The sequence below is a fragment of the Geotrypetes seraphini genome, chromosome 8 (assembly GCF_902459505.1).
Source record: "Geotrypetes seraphini chromosome 8, aGeoSer1.1, whole genome shotgun sequence".
Taxonomy (NCBI): Eukaryota; Metazoa; Chordata; class Amphibia; order Gymnophiona; family Dermophiidae; genus Geotrypetes; species Geotrypetes seraphini.
The window spans coordinates 43576102-43593574 of record NC_047091.1 but is presented as its reverse complement, the minus strand read 5'-3'; the positions used below and the strand labels follow the sequence as shown (position 1 = coordinate 43593574).

The 17473-nt window shown below is 43.8% G+C and overlaps 1 protein-coding gene across 1 annotated transcript in view; it reads left to right on the top strand.

The window, feature by feature from the left end:
- STRN4 (striatin 4) overlaps positions 1-17473 on the top strand; it is a 182958-nt gene that overhangs the window by 96621 nt on the left and 68864 nt on the right. The window contains exon 11 of the mRNA XM_033953901.1: positions 8948-8995. Within this exon, the coding sequence (XP_033809792.1) occupies positions 8948-8995 (48 nt within the window). The remainder of the gene's footprint in view (positions 1-8947; positions 8996-17473) is intronic.

Below are 17473 nucleotides of genomic sequence, written 5' to 3'. Positions count from 1 at the left end.
ATGTAGAGAAATGTAAGGTCTTGCATGTGGGAAACAGAAACCTGAGGTACAGCTACACGATGGGAGGGCTTTTATTGAGTGAGAGTACCCAAGAGAGGGACTTGGGGGTATTAGTGGACAAGACAATGAAGCCGTCGGCACAGTGCACAGCGGCCGCTAAGAAAGCAAATAGAATGCTAGATATAATCAAGAAGGGTATTACAACCAGAATGAAAGAAGTTATCCTGCCGTTGTATCAGGCAATGGTGCGCCCGCATCTGGAGTATTGCGTCCAATATTGGTCGCCGTACCTAAAGAAGGATATGGCGATACTCGAGAGGGTTCAGAAGAGAGCGACATGTTTGATTAAAGTTATGGAAAACCTTTCATACTCTGAAAGACTGGAGAAACTGGGTCTCTTTTCCCTGGAGAAGCAGAAATTTAGAGGGGATATGATTGAGACTTATAAGATCATGAAGGACATAGAGAAAGTGGAGAGGGACAGATTCTTCAAACTTTCGAAAACTACAAGAACGAGAGGGCATTTGGAAAAATTAAAAGGGGATAGATTTCAGAACCAATTCTAGGAAGTTCTTCTTCACCCAACGGGTGGTGGACACCTGGAATGCGCTTCCAGAGGTTGTGATAGGACAGGGTACAGTATTGGAGTTCAAGAAGGGATTGGACAACTTTCTGAAGGAAAGGGGGATAGAAGGGTATAGATAGAGGGTTACGTACAGGTCTGGACCTGATGGGCCGCCGCGTGAGCGGACTGCTGGGCAAGATGGACCTCTGGTCTGACCCAGCAGAAGCACTGCTTATGTTCCTGAAGATAGCCACTGCAGTGGCTGGGCTGTATTCTTGACACAGGTGTGTCAGCAGAGGTTACCTCAGCCTAAGATGGATTCCTTAGTTGCACACCTAACTAAATGCACTTACCTGCCAAATGAAGGAGGTGGGTATTAAAGGGTATACAGGATCGCAGAGTTCAGAGCGTTGGTCTTGGGAATCAAAGTGGGTGCAGTGGCCTCTTTTGTGGCATGAGCCTGTTATTACAGGTTGCGTGGGCTTACCCTGCAGCGGGGCAAAACTTTTTCCCAGTTTTTATTATCAGGAATAGTTTATGTGGCTTCTTCAGGATTCCGGAAGACTGGAAAGTGGCGAATGTTACACCGATATTCAAGAAAGGTTTGAGGGGAGATCCGGGAAACCACAGACTAGTGAGTCTGACTTCACTACCAAGAAAGATGTTGGAGGTGCTAATAAAGGACCACAACATTGATCACCTTGACGGACACAATCTGATGAGGACCAGCCAGCTCGCCTTCAACAAAGGAAGATCTTGCACTTCTTTGAGGGAGTAAACCGGCAGATAGACAAGGATAACCCGGTCGACATTGTATATCTGGATTTTCAAAAGGCGTTCGACAAGGTCCCGCATGAACGTCTACTTCGAAAAATTGCGAGCTATGGAATCGAAGGTGATATACTCACGTGGATTAAAAACTGGTTGGCAGATGGGAAACAGAGAGTGAGGATAAATGGACAATACTCGGACTGAAAAAGCGTCATGAGTGGAGTGCCCAAGGGTTCGGTGCTTGGGCCCATGCTCTTCAACATATTTTTAAACAACCTGGAAATTGGTACTATAAGTGAGGTGATTAAATTTGTGGATGATACAAAGTTGTTCAGAGTAGTGAGGACACAGAAGGATTGCGAAGACATACAACGAGACATAAACACACTGGAGGAATGAGCCATGAAATGGCAAATGCGGTTCAACATGGATAAGTGCAAGGTGATGCATGTCGGTAACAAAAAACATATGCATGAATACAGGCTGTCCGGTGTTGTACTTGGAGAGAGCCCCCAGGAAAGAGACTTGGGAGTACTTGTAGACAAGTCAACGCGGCAAAAAGGGCGAAAAGAATGCTAGGAATGATTAAGAAGGGGATCACAAACAGATCGGAGAAGGTTATCATGCCGCTGTACCGGGCCATGGTGTGCCCCCACCTGGAATACTGCGTCCAACACTGGTCGCCGTACATGAAAAAGGACATAGCATTACTTGAAAGGGTCCAGAGAAGAGCGACAAAAATGGTTGAGGGACTGGAGGAGTTGCCGTACAATGAGAGGCTAGAGAAACTGGGCCTCTTCTTCCTTGAAAAGAGGAGACTGAGAGAGGACATGATCGAAACATTCAAGATATTGAAGGGAATAGACTTAGTAGAGAAAGAGAGATTGTTCACCCTCTCTGAGGTGGAGAAAACGAGAGGGCACTCTCTAAAGTAAAAAGGGGCTAGATTCCGTACAAATGTTAGGAAGTTCTTCTTCACCCAGAGAATGATAGAAATCTGGAATGCTCTTCCAGAAACTGTTTAGGGGAAATCACCCTCCAGGGATTCAAGAAAAGGTTAGATAAGTTCCTGCTGAACCAGAACATATGCAGGTAAAGCTAGACTCAAATAGGGCACTGGTTTTTGATTTAAGGGCTGCTGCGTGAGTGGACTGCTGAGCACGATAGATCACTGGTCTGACCCAGCAGCGGCAATTCTTATATTCTTATGTCTGATGCTCTCTATGACATTATCAGGGTCACGAGCAACATCTCAACTTATTCTGTCTCAGCCCGAAGACTGCTCTGCATCAGGCAATAGGTGGGAGATTCCACCTCCAAGGCTACATTCAGCAGACTTCCTTTCAAGGAACGAATGTTGTCTGGAAAGGGGCTGGACGATCTTATGATCAGTGTAGCAGATCACTGGCTGTAGTCTACCTGACAGCAGACTGCAAACCTCAAGAGGCTTCAGACGGTCTAATTTTTGTGGCTCCAGATGCTTTTGACAGTACTTAAGAAGAATCTCATCTCAGAAATCTCGTCAGGGATCAAGACAAGAGATTTTCAGTACCTAGGTAGAGCCAAGCATTCAGTTCTTGTCCTGCTTCAGCCTCCAAGAAACATGATAATGCAAGTTTAGAGCTGTTTCCCTGAAGATGGAGGGATGGCTCTTATAGTATGCAGAAGCCTGGGCATAGATCTTGTCAGACTGTTGGGTGCTGGAGATCATTTGGAGCAGTTATAAGCTCGAATTCACCCATCCCTTAGCAGACTGGTTTGTGTTCTTTCTGGCAGGACGCCCGGAGAAGGCTGCTGGATCTCAACACAGTCCAAAGACAGGTGGAGATTCAGTCCATAAACTTTGTGCCACCAGAGGAGTCAGGCTGGGGCAGATACTCCATATACTTTATAGTGCCCAAGAAAGGCTCAGAGGATTAGAAACTCATTCTGGATCTCATGCACATCAATTTGGTGCTGAAAGTTCCATGCTTTAGTATGGAAACAGTGTGGTCAATCATTGCAGCGGTTGCGCTTGGGAAATTTCTGGCTTTTTTAGATTTAACGGGGACCTTCCTTCATATTTCCATCTTTCTGGAGCATGGAAAGTTCCTGAGATTTCATGTCCTGTAGATTCTTTACCAGTTCTTGGCACTCCCCTTTGGTTTGACAACAGCGCACCATATGGTGATAGTATTGGTAGCTGTGTATCTCTGAAGGACAGGTTTGCAAGTGCCTTCATACCTGGATGGGACTGGCTGATCAGGGCTCAGTCATTCTCAGAAGGAGAACAATGACCTATATAGTCTGAGTTCTGCGGAGCCTGGGTTGGATAGTGAATTTTCAAAGGAGCCAACTGGTCCAATCCCAGTCTCTGGAATACTTGGAAGTATTCCAGGTTGTGTCTGTCTTCCAGAAGCACGCAGATAGAAGCTTTCTATCCAGATAATGAACACGATGGTCAAGCTAGCTCTGTCTACATAGCACAAGGTGCTAGGAGCTATGGCAACCACTATAGATATAGCCCCGTGGTGAAGACTCCCATGTTATCTCTCCAGAATGCGCTGCTATCATGGTGGTCTCCACAATTGGTCTCCCTGCAGCTGACTCTGCCATGGACTCTGGAATTCCATGCCAATATGATCTGGTGGCTCAGTCCACAGATGTTGTCATGAGGCATGCCTCTAAGAATAACTTTGTGGATGATTGTGACCACGGTTCCCAGCCTGTTCTGCTGGGGAGCTCACTGCAATGGATGTCCAGTCCAGGGGCATTGGTCAACCTTTCAGAGGAAGTGGTCAAGCTTTGGGCCATTTGTTTGGCATTGCGGCAGCTGAAAAAGAGGCTGGATGGTCAGGCAGTCTTGAGTTTTCTCAGACCATGCTATAGCAGTTGTGTATGTCAATCACCAAGGGTACACTGCTGAGTCTGGAGGCCTGCTTATTGTGCCGGTGGGCAAAGAACATAAGAACATAAGCATAAGAACATAAGCAGTGCCTCTGCCGGTCAGACCATAGGGTCCATCCTGCCCAGCAGTCCGCTCCCGCGGCGGCCCAAACAGGTCACGACCTGTCTGAATCACTAGAAGGGGCTCCCTTGCCACCTTGGTATCTCGTTTAAGTCCTGCCTTCCTATCGAAGTCCTAGCCCTCCAGTCTTGCACATGCACGACCTGGTTGGTTTATACTCATTACCTGGTTAACATTCTATACTTGTGTTACATCCCAGCTCCTCCCTCAGTATCCCACGATCCCTTTATCCGTCAGGAATCTGTCCAATCCCTGTTTGAATCCTTGGACCGTACTCTGCTTGATCACTTCCTCTGGTAGTGCATTCCAAGTGTCCACGACCCTCTGGGTGAAAAAAAACTTCCTTGCATTTGTTTTGAACCTATCTCCCTTCAGTTTCTCAGAATGCCCCCTTGTATTTGCTGTCCCCTTTAGTCTGAAGAATCTGTCCCTATCCACCCTCTCTATGCCCCTCATGATCTTGAAGGTCTCTATCATATCTCCCTTGAGCCTCCTTTTCTCCAGAGAGAAGAGCCCCAGCCTTTCCAGCCTCTCGGCGTATGAGCAGTGTTCCAGCCCTCTTACCATTCTCGTTGCTCTCCTTTGGACTCTCTCAAGTACCGCCATGTCCTTCTTGAGGTGTGGCGACCAATACTAAACGCAGTATTCCAGATGCGGACGCACCATCGCTCGATACAATGGCATGATGACTTCCCGTGTTCTGGTTGTTATGCCCTTCTTTATGATGCCCAGCATCCTGTTGGCTTTTTTCGAGGCTGCTGCGCACTGTGCAGATGGCTTCAGTGATGCATCCACCAACACACCCAAGTCTCTCTCGAGTCTGCTGTCTCCCAACAATACCCCCCCCCAATTTGTAGCTGAACAACGGGTTCTTTTTCCCTATATGCATGACCTTGCATTTGTCCACGTTGAAGCGCATTTGCCAGCTACACATTCAGGCTCTTTCGGCGGCGCATATAGCGGGAGTGGACAATGTTCAAGCTGGTTACCTCAGCAGGCAGACGCTAGATCCAAGAGAAGAGGAGTTATCTGCCAAATCCTTGCCATCCATTATTCATCGCTGGGCTTGCCCAACATTCGATTTGATGGCTACAGTACGAAACAAGAAGGCAGATCGCTTCTTCGGTTGAAGGTCTGAACCAGGAAGTGCTGGCATGGACGCTCATGTCCAGTCGTGGCCAAAGAGCCAACTCTTATATGCGTTTCCTCTGTGGCTCCTGATAGTGCAGATGCTCCACAGAATTTCAAACCATTTAGAGAGAGTCATCCTCATGGCACCAGATTGGTCCCACAGACCGTGGTGTGCGGGCCTCGTACATCTGCGGATGTGCACAGGTCTCAGACTGCAGGTACAGCCAGACCTTCTCTCTCAGGGGCCATTGGTCATAGAAGATCCAGATTGCTTTGCTCTTATGGCATGGCTCTTGTGCGTGCAGCGTTAGCACACAAAGGATGTTCAGAGGTAGTTAATGTTCCTCTCCTTATAACCAACAAACCTGCAATGGTTTCTGCTCACGCTAAAGCTGGGAGACATTTCAGCATTGGTGTATTAAGGAGAAGGTGAAGCCTTTCTCAACTCCAATCTCGGTGATGTTAGCTTTCTTGCAAGCAGACCTTGTTAAGGATCTTGCAATGGTGTCACTCTGGGTCCAAGTGGCGAGATTTTCCTGTTTCAGGGCCCGAGAACATAAAGCTTCCCTGGCATTTCATCTGAACATAGCCAGATTCCTGAAAGGGGTGCTAAGGCTCAAACCACCAGTGGAACATAGGTTTCTTTCCTGGAACCTTAACATGGTCTTACTTGGTCTCAGTCAGGCTCTGTAGGAGCTTCTTGGGGAAGTGTCCTTGATGGATCTTATCATAAAGATGGTTTTTCTCAGGGCCATTATGTCAGTGAGAAGGGTCTCGAGCTCTAAGCACTTTCATGCAGAGAGCTCTTCCTCAAGATCAAGGAGAAATGGATCTCCATGTGCCCGTTTCCGTCCTTTTGCCAAAGGTTGTTTTGGCCTTCCATGCCAATCAAGAAGTAAGATTGCTGGCATTCCAGCCCACAGGAACAATGAAGAAGGACTGGATTCTGAAAAAGTTGGGTGCGAGAAGAGTCCTACGTTACTAGAGGTTTTTAATGAGTTCCAACTGTCTGACTATCTTTTTGGGCTCACCAGTCAGGTTCAGTGCTTATCTGATAAGTGGTCTACTGTTAAACAACTTTTGTAGAGCCATAACATTTGCCATTGTTGCTCCTTGCAATGTGTCATGATTAAAATTCAAGCACCTTTCCAGGCGCTGTTGTGGCGCCTTGCTGAAGAGCTTATGAGCACATTTAAATATTTAAAAGCCTTTAAATGTTATATGAAGATACTATTTGAGAAACTTGCCCAGTATTGATGAGAGGGTTTTTTTGTGTTTTGTTCTATTTTGAAAGTATTGCCCCCTCAAGTGGACTGTAATTTAAAATCCCCGGTCTGTTTGGATCAAATATACATTCATCTTTAGCATTAACTTTTATCATTCAACTTTCTTCTCAAAACCTATCTACTTTTCCATGTTTTCCCTTCCCATCTATCCAAGTGTACCATCTCCTCCCTCTTTCTTCCCTATTCCCATCTATCCATAAGAAGCATTTCTTCTTATTTCTTCCCTGCCATACCCATTGCTGTGCACCATTTCCTCCCTCTGTCTCTCCTTCACCTCCATCCCTGTGCACCATCTCATCCCTCTCCCATGGTGAGACAACTCTATCTTCCCCCTTCCCCCCTCATATGGTCTGGCATTCTTCTCCTCTCCCTCTCATAGTTTGGAATCTCTCTTCTCTCCCATGGTCTGGCATCTCTCTCTCCTTCCTTTCATCATACCGAGGTCTAACATATCTCTCTTCTCTCCTTTCTGCGGTCTGGCATCTCTCTCTCTCTTCTCCCCTCTCTAGTATCTCTCTCTCTCTTCTCCCCTCTCTCTGGCATCTCTCTCTCTCCTCCCTAGTATCTAGTATCTCTCTCTCCTTCCCATTCCAGTGGTCTGACATCTCTCTCTTCCCCATGCATCTCTACCTCACTCTTCTCCCACCACCATGTCCAATAATTCTCTCTCCCTCCCTCTCTCTGCCCAACAATTCTCCTCTTTATTCATCTCCTCATGTGCACCATCTTTCTTTCCCTCTCTGACATCCAATTCTCCCTTTATATTCCTTCCCTCACCTCAGCATCACTTTCCCTCACTCTGCCTCCTTCCATTCTATGGCTCTCCCTCCTTCCATTCTATCATTTGTCCGAAGTTTGTTCTCTCTCTTTCTCGAGTCCCAACACGCCCCTCTCCCTCCATTCTGTGCTTCAACTAGGTGCCTCCCTCTGGTGGGTATTTACCTTCTGGCTGGCTTCTTCCTCCTCACTGCCGCATTCATTTCTGTGCACAAAACTGCGGGCAGTGGCTCCTTTGCATTTCTTGCGCCTGAACCAGAAGCCTTCTCTCTGAAGTTCCAACGTCAGAGGGAAGGCTTTCGGATGAGGCATGAGGAGCCGCCACCTGCGGCTTTGTGCACACTGCAGCAGTGATGAGGAGGGAGCCGGCCAGAAGACAGGGGCAGCAATGAGGAAAACACCACATCACACTTCAGGCTGCATAAAACAGCCAGGTGGGCCGGATTCAGCCCATGGGCCTTATGTTTGACACATGTGGCTTAGAGAGAACATTGATGAATTGCTATAATTCTTGGGGAATGTTTGAACTCCATAAATGTTTCTGATCTTTGTGGTTATTCCACTGTAATCTTTAACATGTTTGTTATGTTTTCAGAGCAGAACAGCACTGTATTTCGGGGTCTCCCCACCCCCTCCTTCTTATGTGTTCCTATATTAGGCTATTGCCTGCTTTTGTACAGACTGAATGGGCAGCAGAGCCCTCTGGTGAAGGAGGAGGAATCAAAAACCTGGAGTGGATTCCTTCTGCACAGCTTACGAGCATGGGGAGAATACCTTATCAACCAGAATGACACACCTATCTACTAGAAAAGACATTAGCAAGATAAAAACCTAATCTCTTTATATAAGAATTTACTTAAAAGGTTTGGTAATTAAATTTGCTTTCATAGAGGAAACAAGATGTTGTGGACTCCTAAATTCTGCTTGTTTCTAACGTACTACATCTTTGATTCTTAAGGTAGTTTGCATGAAATGCAGATTTGTTTTAAACCCTGGGTTTTTAAAACCATATTAATACTTGTATAATTATCAAAATCCTCCCCCCCCAAATTATCTTATTTTTTAAAAATAATGTATTGAAAAGGGAGTGAGATTGGATTTTGAAGCAGTTGGGCTGTTTGGCTCAGAGGAAGGTACACCCAGTGTTTGGAAGGGAAAGTAGATTTGCCAGTATTTTCTTTGATTTTTGGAGTGATGGTTCATAGTGTGACAGGGTGTGTGCAAAGCTGGTTTTTTTTTCTGAAAGGCAAAAATGTATGTTTGTAATGTGTGTGTAGGGGTGGGAATGATTTATGTATTGTTTTTCTTGGGAGGGAAGGGTTAAGGGAGGCTGCACGTAGCACTTGTTCTGGGGAGATATCAATGGAGCAAGTTGGAATTGGCATTATGTAAGACTCTCTTTTTCTCTAGGAATGCTGCTCTTGATGTTGAACCAGTGTATGCTTTCAGGGGTCACAGGTAGGTACTGAAAATCTAAACAGCTCCTATCCTCATGTTGCTGTCTGTTTCAGCTATACCAGATATTTTCCCTTTAATATATTGTTTTGTATCTCAAGAACAAGTGATACAGATATACTGAGGGTAGTCTGAACTCCCTGAAGAAAGAAATTGGGGGAAGATGGAGCAAAAGGCTGAGAGCTAGATGCACTAAAGTCAGCGATCGCTGCTGAACTAGTTTTGACTGCTTTAGCAACAATCACATTTGCTGACCCGATGCATAAAATGGCTCACCACATGTTTTTCCCCTCAATTGCCTATTTTCCGATCTGGCAATGCAAATTAGCTATTTAATATAAAACACAAACTAGCTGAGCATTTGATGCACTAGCATTGCTTAGTGATGCACAAAAAAGCAATGGGTTTTAGCAATCCAAAAAATGTGATTTAATCAAATCTCAGATTTTGTTGATAAAACTCAAATCCTTCACCCTAATCAGACCAGGTTTTGCAAAAATTCATTCCATGGAACACGCTCTATTAGGTTTAACAACAACTATACAATATACAGTCATTTTTGTCTCCTTGGATCTTTCTGCGCCTTTGATACAATAGATCATCAACTCCTACTTCAAAGATTAGCTGCAGTGGACTTCTCCAAACAAATCCTTGAATGGTTCAAGTCATATTTCTCTTATCGCAACTCTACTGTCTCATTCAATAATACCACATCTTCACCATTCAAAAACAACTTTGGGATTCCTCAGGGATCTATACTGTCCCCCATTCTCTTTAACATGTATCTGGCCCCTTTACTAACACTATGTCAATCCATTGGTCTCAGTGCTTTTGCTGATGACATTCAGCTCATCTACCCCATTGACACGTCAGACCTCATGAACATCAATCTTCTCAACACAAAATTAGATAAGATTAATGATTGGCTTTGTGAAAACATGCTCTTGCTCAGCATCTCCAAAACTTATTGTCTTCTCTTTCCTTGGAAAAACAATATTCAACTTGTAGCCCTGTCTTCATTAATGGAATCCCTATTTTCACTGTCGATTCAGTCAAAATCTTAGGAATAATAATCGACAGTAAACTTTCTTACAGGTCCCAAATTAGTGCAGTAGTAAAAATTTGCTTCTTTAAATTTAGAATGATTAGATCATTAGCTAAAATTCTGGACACTCAGGGCCTGATTCTCTAAAAGTGTGTCCCGATTTTAGACAATATCGGTCGCTGGCAGGAGGGTGCCCAATCCCTCCTGCCCGAAGACGCACCCTCCCGGCACTACCAACCGCCCCACCCCCGACACTACCGACCGCCCCCCCCCCCCCGACATTACCGATCTCTCCCCCCCCCCCCCGACAATATCGGTCGCTGGCAGGAGGGTGCCCAATCCCTCCTGCCCGAAGACGCACCTCCCCCCTCCCGGCGCTAACAACCCCCACTCCACCAAACCTGTTCTTACAGATGGGTCTTGCACGTCGAGCAAGCAGGCACGCCTCGTCGAAATGAGGCGGGCCTGCCCCTTCCTGGCTCATCCCGCCGAAGCCTAAGGCCTGATTGGCCCAGGCTCTAGAAGCCTGGACCAATCAGGCCTTAGGCATAGCGGGTCCGCCCATCCCTACTAAGTATAATGTCTGATTGGCTTAGACTTAGGCTCCTCTCTCTGTGTCGTGGGGGGTGGGAGTTGGCATGGCAGAAGGGAGTGGGCCTCCCTCCCGCTGATTTTCATTGGCATGAGGAGGGAGGTCGGTCCCCAGTGCCAGTTCATCAGGGGGGATGTTGGGAAGGGCCATCATCGGCAGGGGGGAGGTTTTTTTCCCTTTTTTTTTTTTAAATGGGACAGATATTGTATATTGTAGCACATGTATAACATCTATGTCGATTAAAAAAGGAAAAAAAAAGGTTTCCTTCCCCGAACAGCTGAGTTGCAGGAGGCTGCCTCGGGGCTTCCCCTTCCTCTAAGCTGTTCTGGTTTCCCCTGCTGGCTCTGGGCATGTGTGAAAGTCGCTCTCACAGCAATTCATCAGCAGGATCAGACAGGGATTATGATGAACCTCCGCTCAAATCATTTGCATGCAAACTTTTTTGTGCATCAATAGCTCTTTTGGAATCAGCCAAAAATCAGATCAGAGCGGACCCACGCAGTCTTACTGACACTGTTTAGTGTATCTAGCTCTGAGATCGAGGGGAACAAGAGAGGACAATCTGGCAGGAGTGTAACAAGATTATAAATACATTTGCATTTGAATGTGGTGCAAATGGTAACAGGAAAGCAGTGAAGCCAGCAAAGCCACCAAGTAATAGCTGAATAGAATCGGTGCTACAGGGCCCAGAAAGGCCAATGTGTGGACTCCAGAAGACCAACAAGTAATCTGAGAGAATAATCCAGAATGTAAGAGAAAGTGTTAGGTGTCAAGTGGAGAAACAAAACTGATGAAGGAAACAGCAGAAGATGAATATCAGTGTTACATCACTATTCAGCCCAGGACTCTTAGCACTCTGATAAAGATAAAGTATGTAGTTGATATAAAACTGTAAGGTAGGGTGGGGCACATGGCCAGGTGTAGGAAAGTAAAGGACTTAAACTTCAGAAGGGTTCAGCAGTGGGAATTGCAAGTTTACTCGTGACAGCCAATCTATCTAGAATAAGATGTAGGTGAAAGAGAGAGAATTATGTGTTGGCAAAAGAGCAGGCAGAATGGCTATAAAACTGGATACATTCAAAACAGATCTAGAATGGTGCCTTGTGAGACCCCTACTTACGGTGAGGATGAATTAGAACAATTGTTGTAAATCAGCACCTGCCAGAATGTTACTGACGGGCTGGGGAGCAAGTATGGATTTGGATGACAACGGAGGACTGGGCAATGGTTTGGAAGATAAACAAAATCCACAAGGACAAGGAGAGCATAGTAACATACTAAAATGACCTATCCTCATTGTTTGTTGTTGGGCGGTGGTGAAGGGGTTCTGGGGCACAAAACAAAAAATGAGTGCCAAGTGATGTTCAGTATTAGTTTATATAAAAACTTTTTTGAAATAAAATGACCCATCCTGTCTGGCCACCAAAGATTTGTCCACTTCTTTTTTATTTTTGTAATAAATTTTTATTATAAGAAAAGCAAAATACAGTGTGAATTATAACAAAACACCAAAACAGAAGCAAAACAGTACACTCCAAAATCAGAGCTTTGGGATATCCAACAATGCTTAACATATACCGTAACTCTTCAGCATTTGACGTAACGACACAAAACAACCCCTGTCCTACCAAAAAAAACCATAAGATTCGTCCACTTCTGAGTAGATGTACATAAAAAACTAGATGGGCACCTACTCCCTTTCTCTGTGCCCTTCACTCATTCTTTCAAAGTTCTTCCACTGCTGGATACTCATGGTACTATAATTTTTTTGTAGATCCAATAGACTCATTCCATTGCCTTTTAGGGCTGTAATTGCCACTGTCTGCAGGTTAACTTCAATGCTTACCTACTGTTTGGGGCTATAACTGTGGTTCCATGCAAGTTACTTGGTGCTTAGTTTCTACATATTTTTTTGTCACTTGGCATCCTTTGTATTTATCCCACAGTTTAAATATATCCTACAGTTTAAATACAGGCAAGCAGGAACTAGCAGACTTGCAAGATACTTAAATGGGAGGAGAAAAGAGTCAAGAGAAATGAGGTGGTTTAAATCTAGATTAGGAAGTCGCGAGCTTCATGGGAAGAAGGAGTTTTATTGGTAGACCATTCAAGTAAAGATTTGCAAGAAGACAGGAAACCCAAGCCTTAGACATACAGCTGAGTCAAGATTATAAAAGCACCCTTGAGCCACCGTCCCCCCCCCCAAACCCCCAAAAGGTGGCAGGAGGGATGCCCACTCCCTCCTGCCTGGAAAAACCTCCCCCCTCCTCTCCCCCCAAAAGAAAAAAGCAGGAGGGATGTTCCCTCCAGGCCCCCATATCCCGTAACTTAAAGTTGGGAGCAGGAGGCACTGAAAACACCTCCTGCTCCTCCTTTATTCGCAACGACACTGGATCTTGGTTTATTTTAAGCAGTTGATAACTATGTTCTTTTAATTTTTTTGCTGTTTTTTAATTTTTGTTTCTATTGCTTCTTTCATCCCTTTTTTGGCCTATATTCCAAAGGGAAAGAAGCCTTATGGTGATCAATGTGTATTTGTGATATGCATGGATCTGAATTAAAACAAACAAAAAAAAACCACAACTGTGTGCATGGATGTGTGTGTGTGGGGAGTGTGTGTGGGGAGGGGTGTTGTTTTTTTACATTTTTTATTTGTATAACAAGACCAGTGATCATCAGATACACATTGTTCCTTCATTGTCTTTCCCTATACAGAACCAAAATGCAATGGTTTACATTTTCTGGTTCATATACCCCCCTCCCCTGTCCTCTCAAATCTCTTCCCAACCAATACAAACAGTAGGCAACATATCTAACCTAATTACATACAACTCTTTGCTCTCTCTTTCTTCACTACCATTTTTTCTTATCAAACCATCCCCCTTTACATTGATTCTAGAAAGTAAGTCCATGTTTGCTTACAAAGTCCATTTTATTTTGGTGTAATGCTGTAAGTCTATATTGTATCACCCGCAGTCAGATGTAAGACATTGAAAATATGATCAGTCCAAAATTGTTTCAATGTCATTCCCACTCATTTTAACTTTTTAGTTTTTTTACTTTTCTTAAGGCCTCAAACTAGCCATTAGGTGCCATGCATTTCTATGGTCACCAATCAAACTTATGGCAATTGCTTCCTCATTAGCCCCATTATGTATATTTTTCTCATGTTTTTTCCTTATTTAAAGTGCTCAGTGCTATTTTTAATATCACAAATAACTTAATTCCTAAAGTAGTATAACTTAATTGACTTATCTTAAGTCAGTCTTGTCTCATAGTTTCATCGGGAAGGGACCTGTCATTCGACATGTTTCGCCTTCTGGCTGTTTCAAGAAAAGTCCTCTAGAAACATGAAAAAGTAATTAAACTCTAACATTTAATTTCAATTTTAAATATATACCCCTTATAGAAGTAACCAGGTTTAGAAACATATAATAAACCCTTACCCCTTTTCAAACTTAGTAGCACCATCCCGATCTACATACAGCTTATTGAGATAAGATGGCCGTGGCGTTTTTTGTTACTTTTTAAATACCTCCTCTCCACTGACGTCACAGAACTGGCAGCAAATCAAGACTTACACCAGGGACATCCACTCGATTTCCTGGTTCAGTCCTCCCGGTTCTACCGTATTTAAAGTATATATCCACTTTTGCTCAACAAAATTCAATCTCTGTTTATAATTTCCTCCCTCCCACCCTTCTGATATATGGTCAATGATCCGCCAACGTAAATCACCTATTTTATAAGCATGTAAAAGCCAATGTTGTGTTAACAGGGCTTCCCGTACTTCATTCAGAATCCTAGACTTATGTTCATTTAACCTCACATTCATTGAGCGTCCTGTCCTACCTACATAAATAAGGTCACAAGGACATAATAAGGCATATATGACATTATGGGACTTACAAGTGGTCCGAGTTTTCGCTGTTATGACCATATCCCTATTAGGGGGTTGCCACCTGTTTCCTTCAATAGTAATGTCACACCACTAACAACTTTGGCATTTTGTATGTCCCATGTCTCCCTGATTTTCAACAGCGCCTGTACTATATCTGTGACGTGCTAAACGTTCTCCAAGGTTGTTGCTTCGGCTATAGGCTATTAAAGGAAATTCCTCAAATAAATCAGGGATAGTCTTTAATACATGCCAATGTTTCTTCGTGCATGTTATCAAATACTTGGACCCATTATAAAAGGGAAGAACACAAGTAAGTCTAGGGTTCCCCTGATCAACATGTTCATTCTGATGTTTATTAAACCATCATACATTGCATCAAAATGAACATCAGAATGAACATGTTGACCAGGGGAACCCTAGACTTACTTGTGTTCTTCCCTTTTATAATGGGTCCAAGTATTGAAGAAACATTGGCATGTATTACAGACTATCCTGTACTTAGGAAACACTATCCATAACTTTAATTGTAATCGCAGGCTTACTTGCTTGGGTTTTTTGTATTAATTTACTGTGATTGTATCTGATGCTGATCTTGTATTTGCTGTTTGTATTTGTACCCTCACTGTTTATATACGACCTTTAGTTCATTTTTATTAACCACATCGAACTTTACAGCAGGGAAACCAGAAAAGGTGGCAAAGGTCACAGCAACAGTTCAGAGATTGCTGGATATGGAAGCCATAGAACCCATTCCAGAGTCAGATTTGGGGCTTTGGCAGATATTTGATATACTTTATCATGCCAAAAAGAGGCTCCAAAGACTGGAGACCAATTCTGGATCTCAAAGCAGTCAATGTGCCCTTCAAAATCCCGCATTTCCAAATGGAAATAGGTTAGTGATCATATTGGTGGCATCAGGGGAATTTCTAGCTCTTTCCCTTCACTCTTCCATTTATGTACCCTGAACTTCCCTCTATGCCCATTACCCCTTTTTCTTTCCATCCTTCCCTGAACCTGACCACATCTTCCTTCCTCTATGTATCCTGAACCCCATTTTGTCCCCATTTCTTCTCTTATCATTCAAAAACCCATCACCACCCTATACTCACCTCTGCACTTCAGTGCCCCACACCTTCTTTCTTTCCTCTTTCCTTCCCTAAACTCCCCTCTTTCACTCTCTCTCTCTGCTTCCCACCTGACTAAACAGAAAAATAGAATAGGCTACAAAAATTTACTCAAAACTTAGACCAAATCTACCATGCTAGCACTATGAAGCCACAGAGGGAATGTTCTTTGGCTCTAACCAAGTATGGTTAGACGATCTGATTCAACTATCTGTATCTTATTGCACCTTTAGAAAACTGGTTAAGACCTATTTGTTCAAAAAAATTTGTTACTTGATTGATGACTATGTCATAGTTTCTTACTGTATTCTTCATTATTGAACTATTGCACTGCCTTTCTGTGTGCTTTGTATTTTCACTTGAATGTCCAGTCCTTTTTACTCTGTGAACTGCCTAGAACTTTTTGGGAGTTGGCGGTATAGAAAAATAAAGTTGTTATTATTATTATTATTAACTTCTAAAACAAGAATGTTACCAGTACAGATTACCACATCAGAACAGATCAAAACTCTAGTAGCCCCAGTTTCCTGCTTCTAACAGTGGCTTAAATACAGAAAAACCTTTTATATGTTTACTTCCTTTAAATTCACATCTAAAGTTTGTCTAATATAATATAATCTTCTATTTCTGCATTGCTCATACCTAGGTAGGCTCAAAGTGACTTATAGAGGGAGGCAAGGAAGGAGAAGGGGGAGGACGGGTGGGAGAAGAGGTGGGGAGGAGGGGGGAGGGAGAGGGGTGGAGGGGGGAGGAGAAGATACAGGTGATTAAGTGTCAAATAGATGAGTTTTCAGTTTCTTCTAGAATATGGTGCGGTTAGGTTCCGTTCTGGATATTTCAGTAAGGTTATTCCAAGTTTTTACGCCTAGAAAGGTGAGCATGGAGTGGAAAACACGTTTGTATTGCAGATTTTTTGTGGAAGGAAGATTTAGAAGTATTCTGTTGAGGGTTCTGCAATCCAGTATCTAAGAGACGCATTCAAGCATGTTCTCTGGTTGTGTGAATGTATGCAAGTATTTTGAGAGGTTTTATTTTATTTTTTTTATATTTTGGCTTTGATACTTTTTCTTTCTTGGAAATTAACCTGTTACAAAATGTATCTTAAGCTCTAAAATTTCAAAGTAAGTTAGGCTTTTCAGATTCAATAATTGCTAGAAAGTGTATTTCAATAAAGTAGAAATAAAAAGTGTCTTTGAAAGAAGAATAAATGTGTTTATTTATATTTCTATCCCGTTCTCCCAGGAGCTCAGAACAGGTTACAGTTGGCATTCACAATAAAAATACAGGACAAAAATTACAGGCATTCGTAGAGAGACAGGTGAGAAGAGGGGGAGCAAGGGGAGTGTGGAAAGGGAGGAGGAGGGAGGGGAGAGAGGGAGCAGGAGTTTAAGGAAGGGGAGCAAGGAGGAGGCTGTCCATTAGGACTGTTCAATTGAAGAGATGGGTCTTCAGCATTTTCCGGAAGATCATCAACGAGTCTCTTGAGATCTTATCTGGGCAGGCGATTGGTTCCAAAGACGGGGGATGAAGTGGCTGTACGAGCGTTTCTGAGCTGTTTCTATTTGGAGGGATCTCCTGCAGGGATGTATAGTCGTTTCTTGGCCTCAGAGCGCAGTGGGCGGGGGAGAGTATATTGGAGTTTGGATGTGATGTAGGCAAGGGTGATGAGGTGGAATCTCTTGTAGGTTATAATAAGGGCCTTGAACACACTGCATTTGTTAACTGGTAGCCAGTGTTCTGCATGAAGGACTGGAGAGATGGGGGTCATGGTAATTCAGGTTCATGTAGGAGGCGGATCACGGAGTTCTGGACTTGCTGG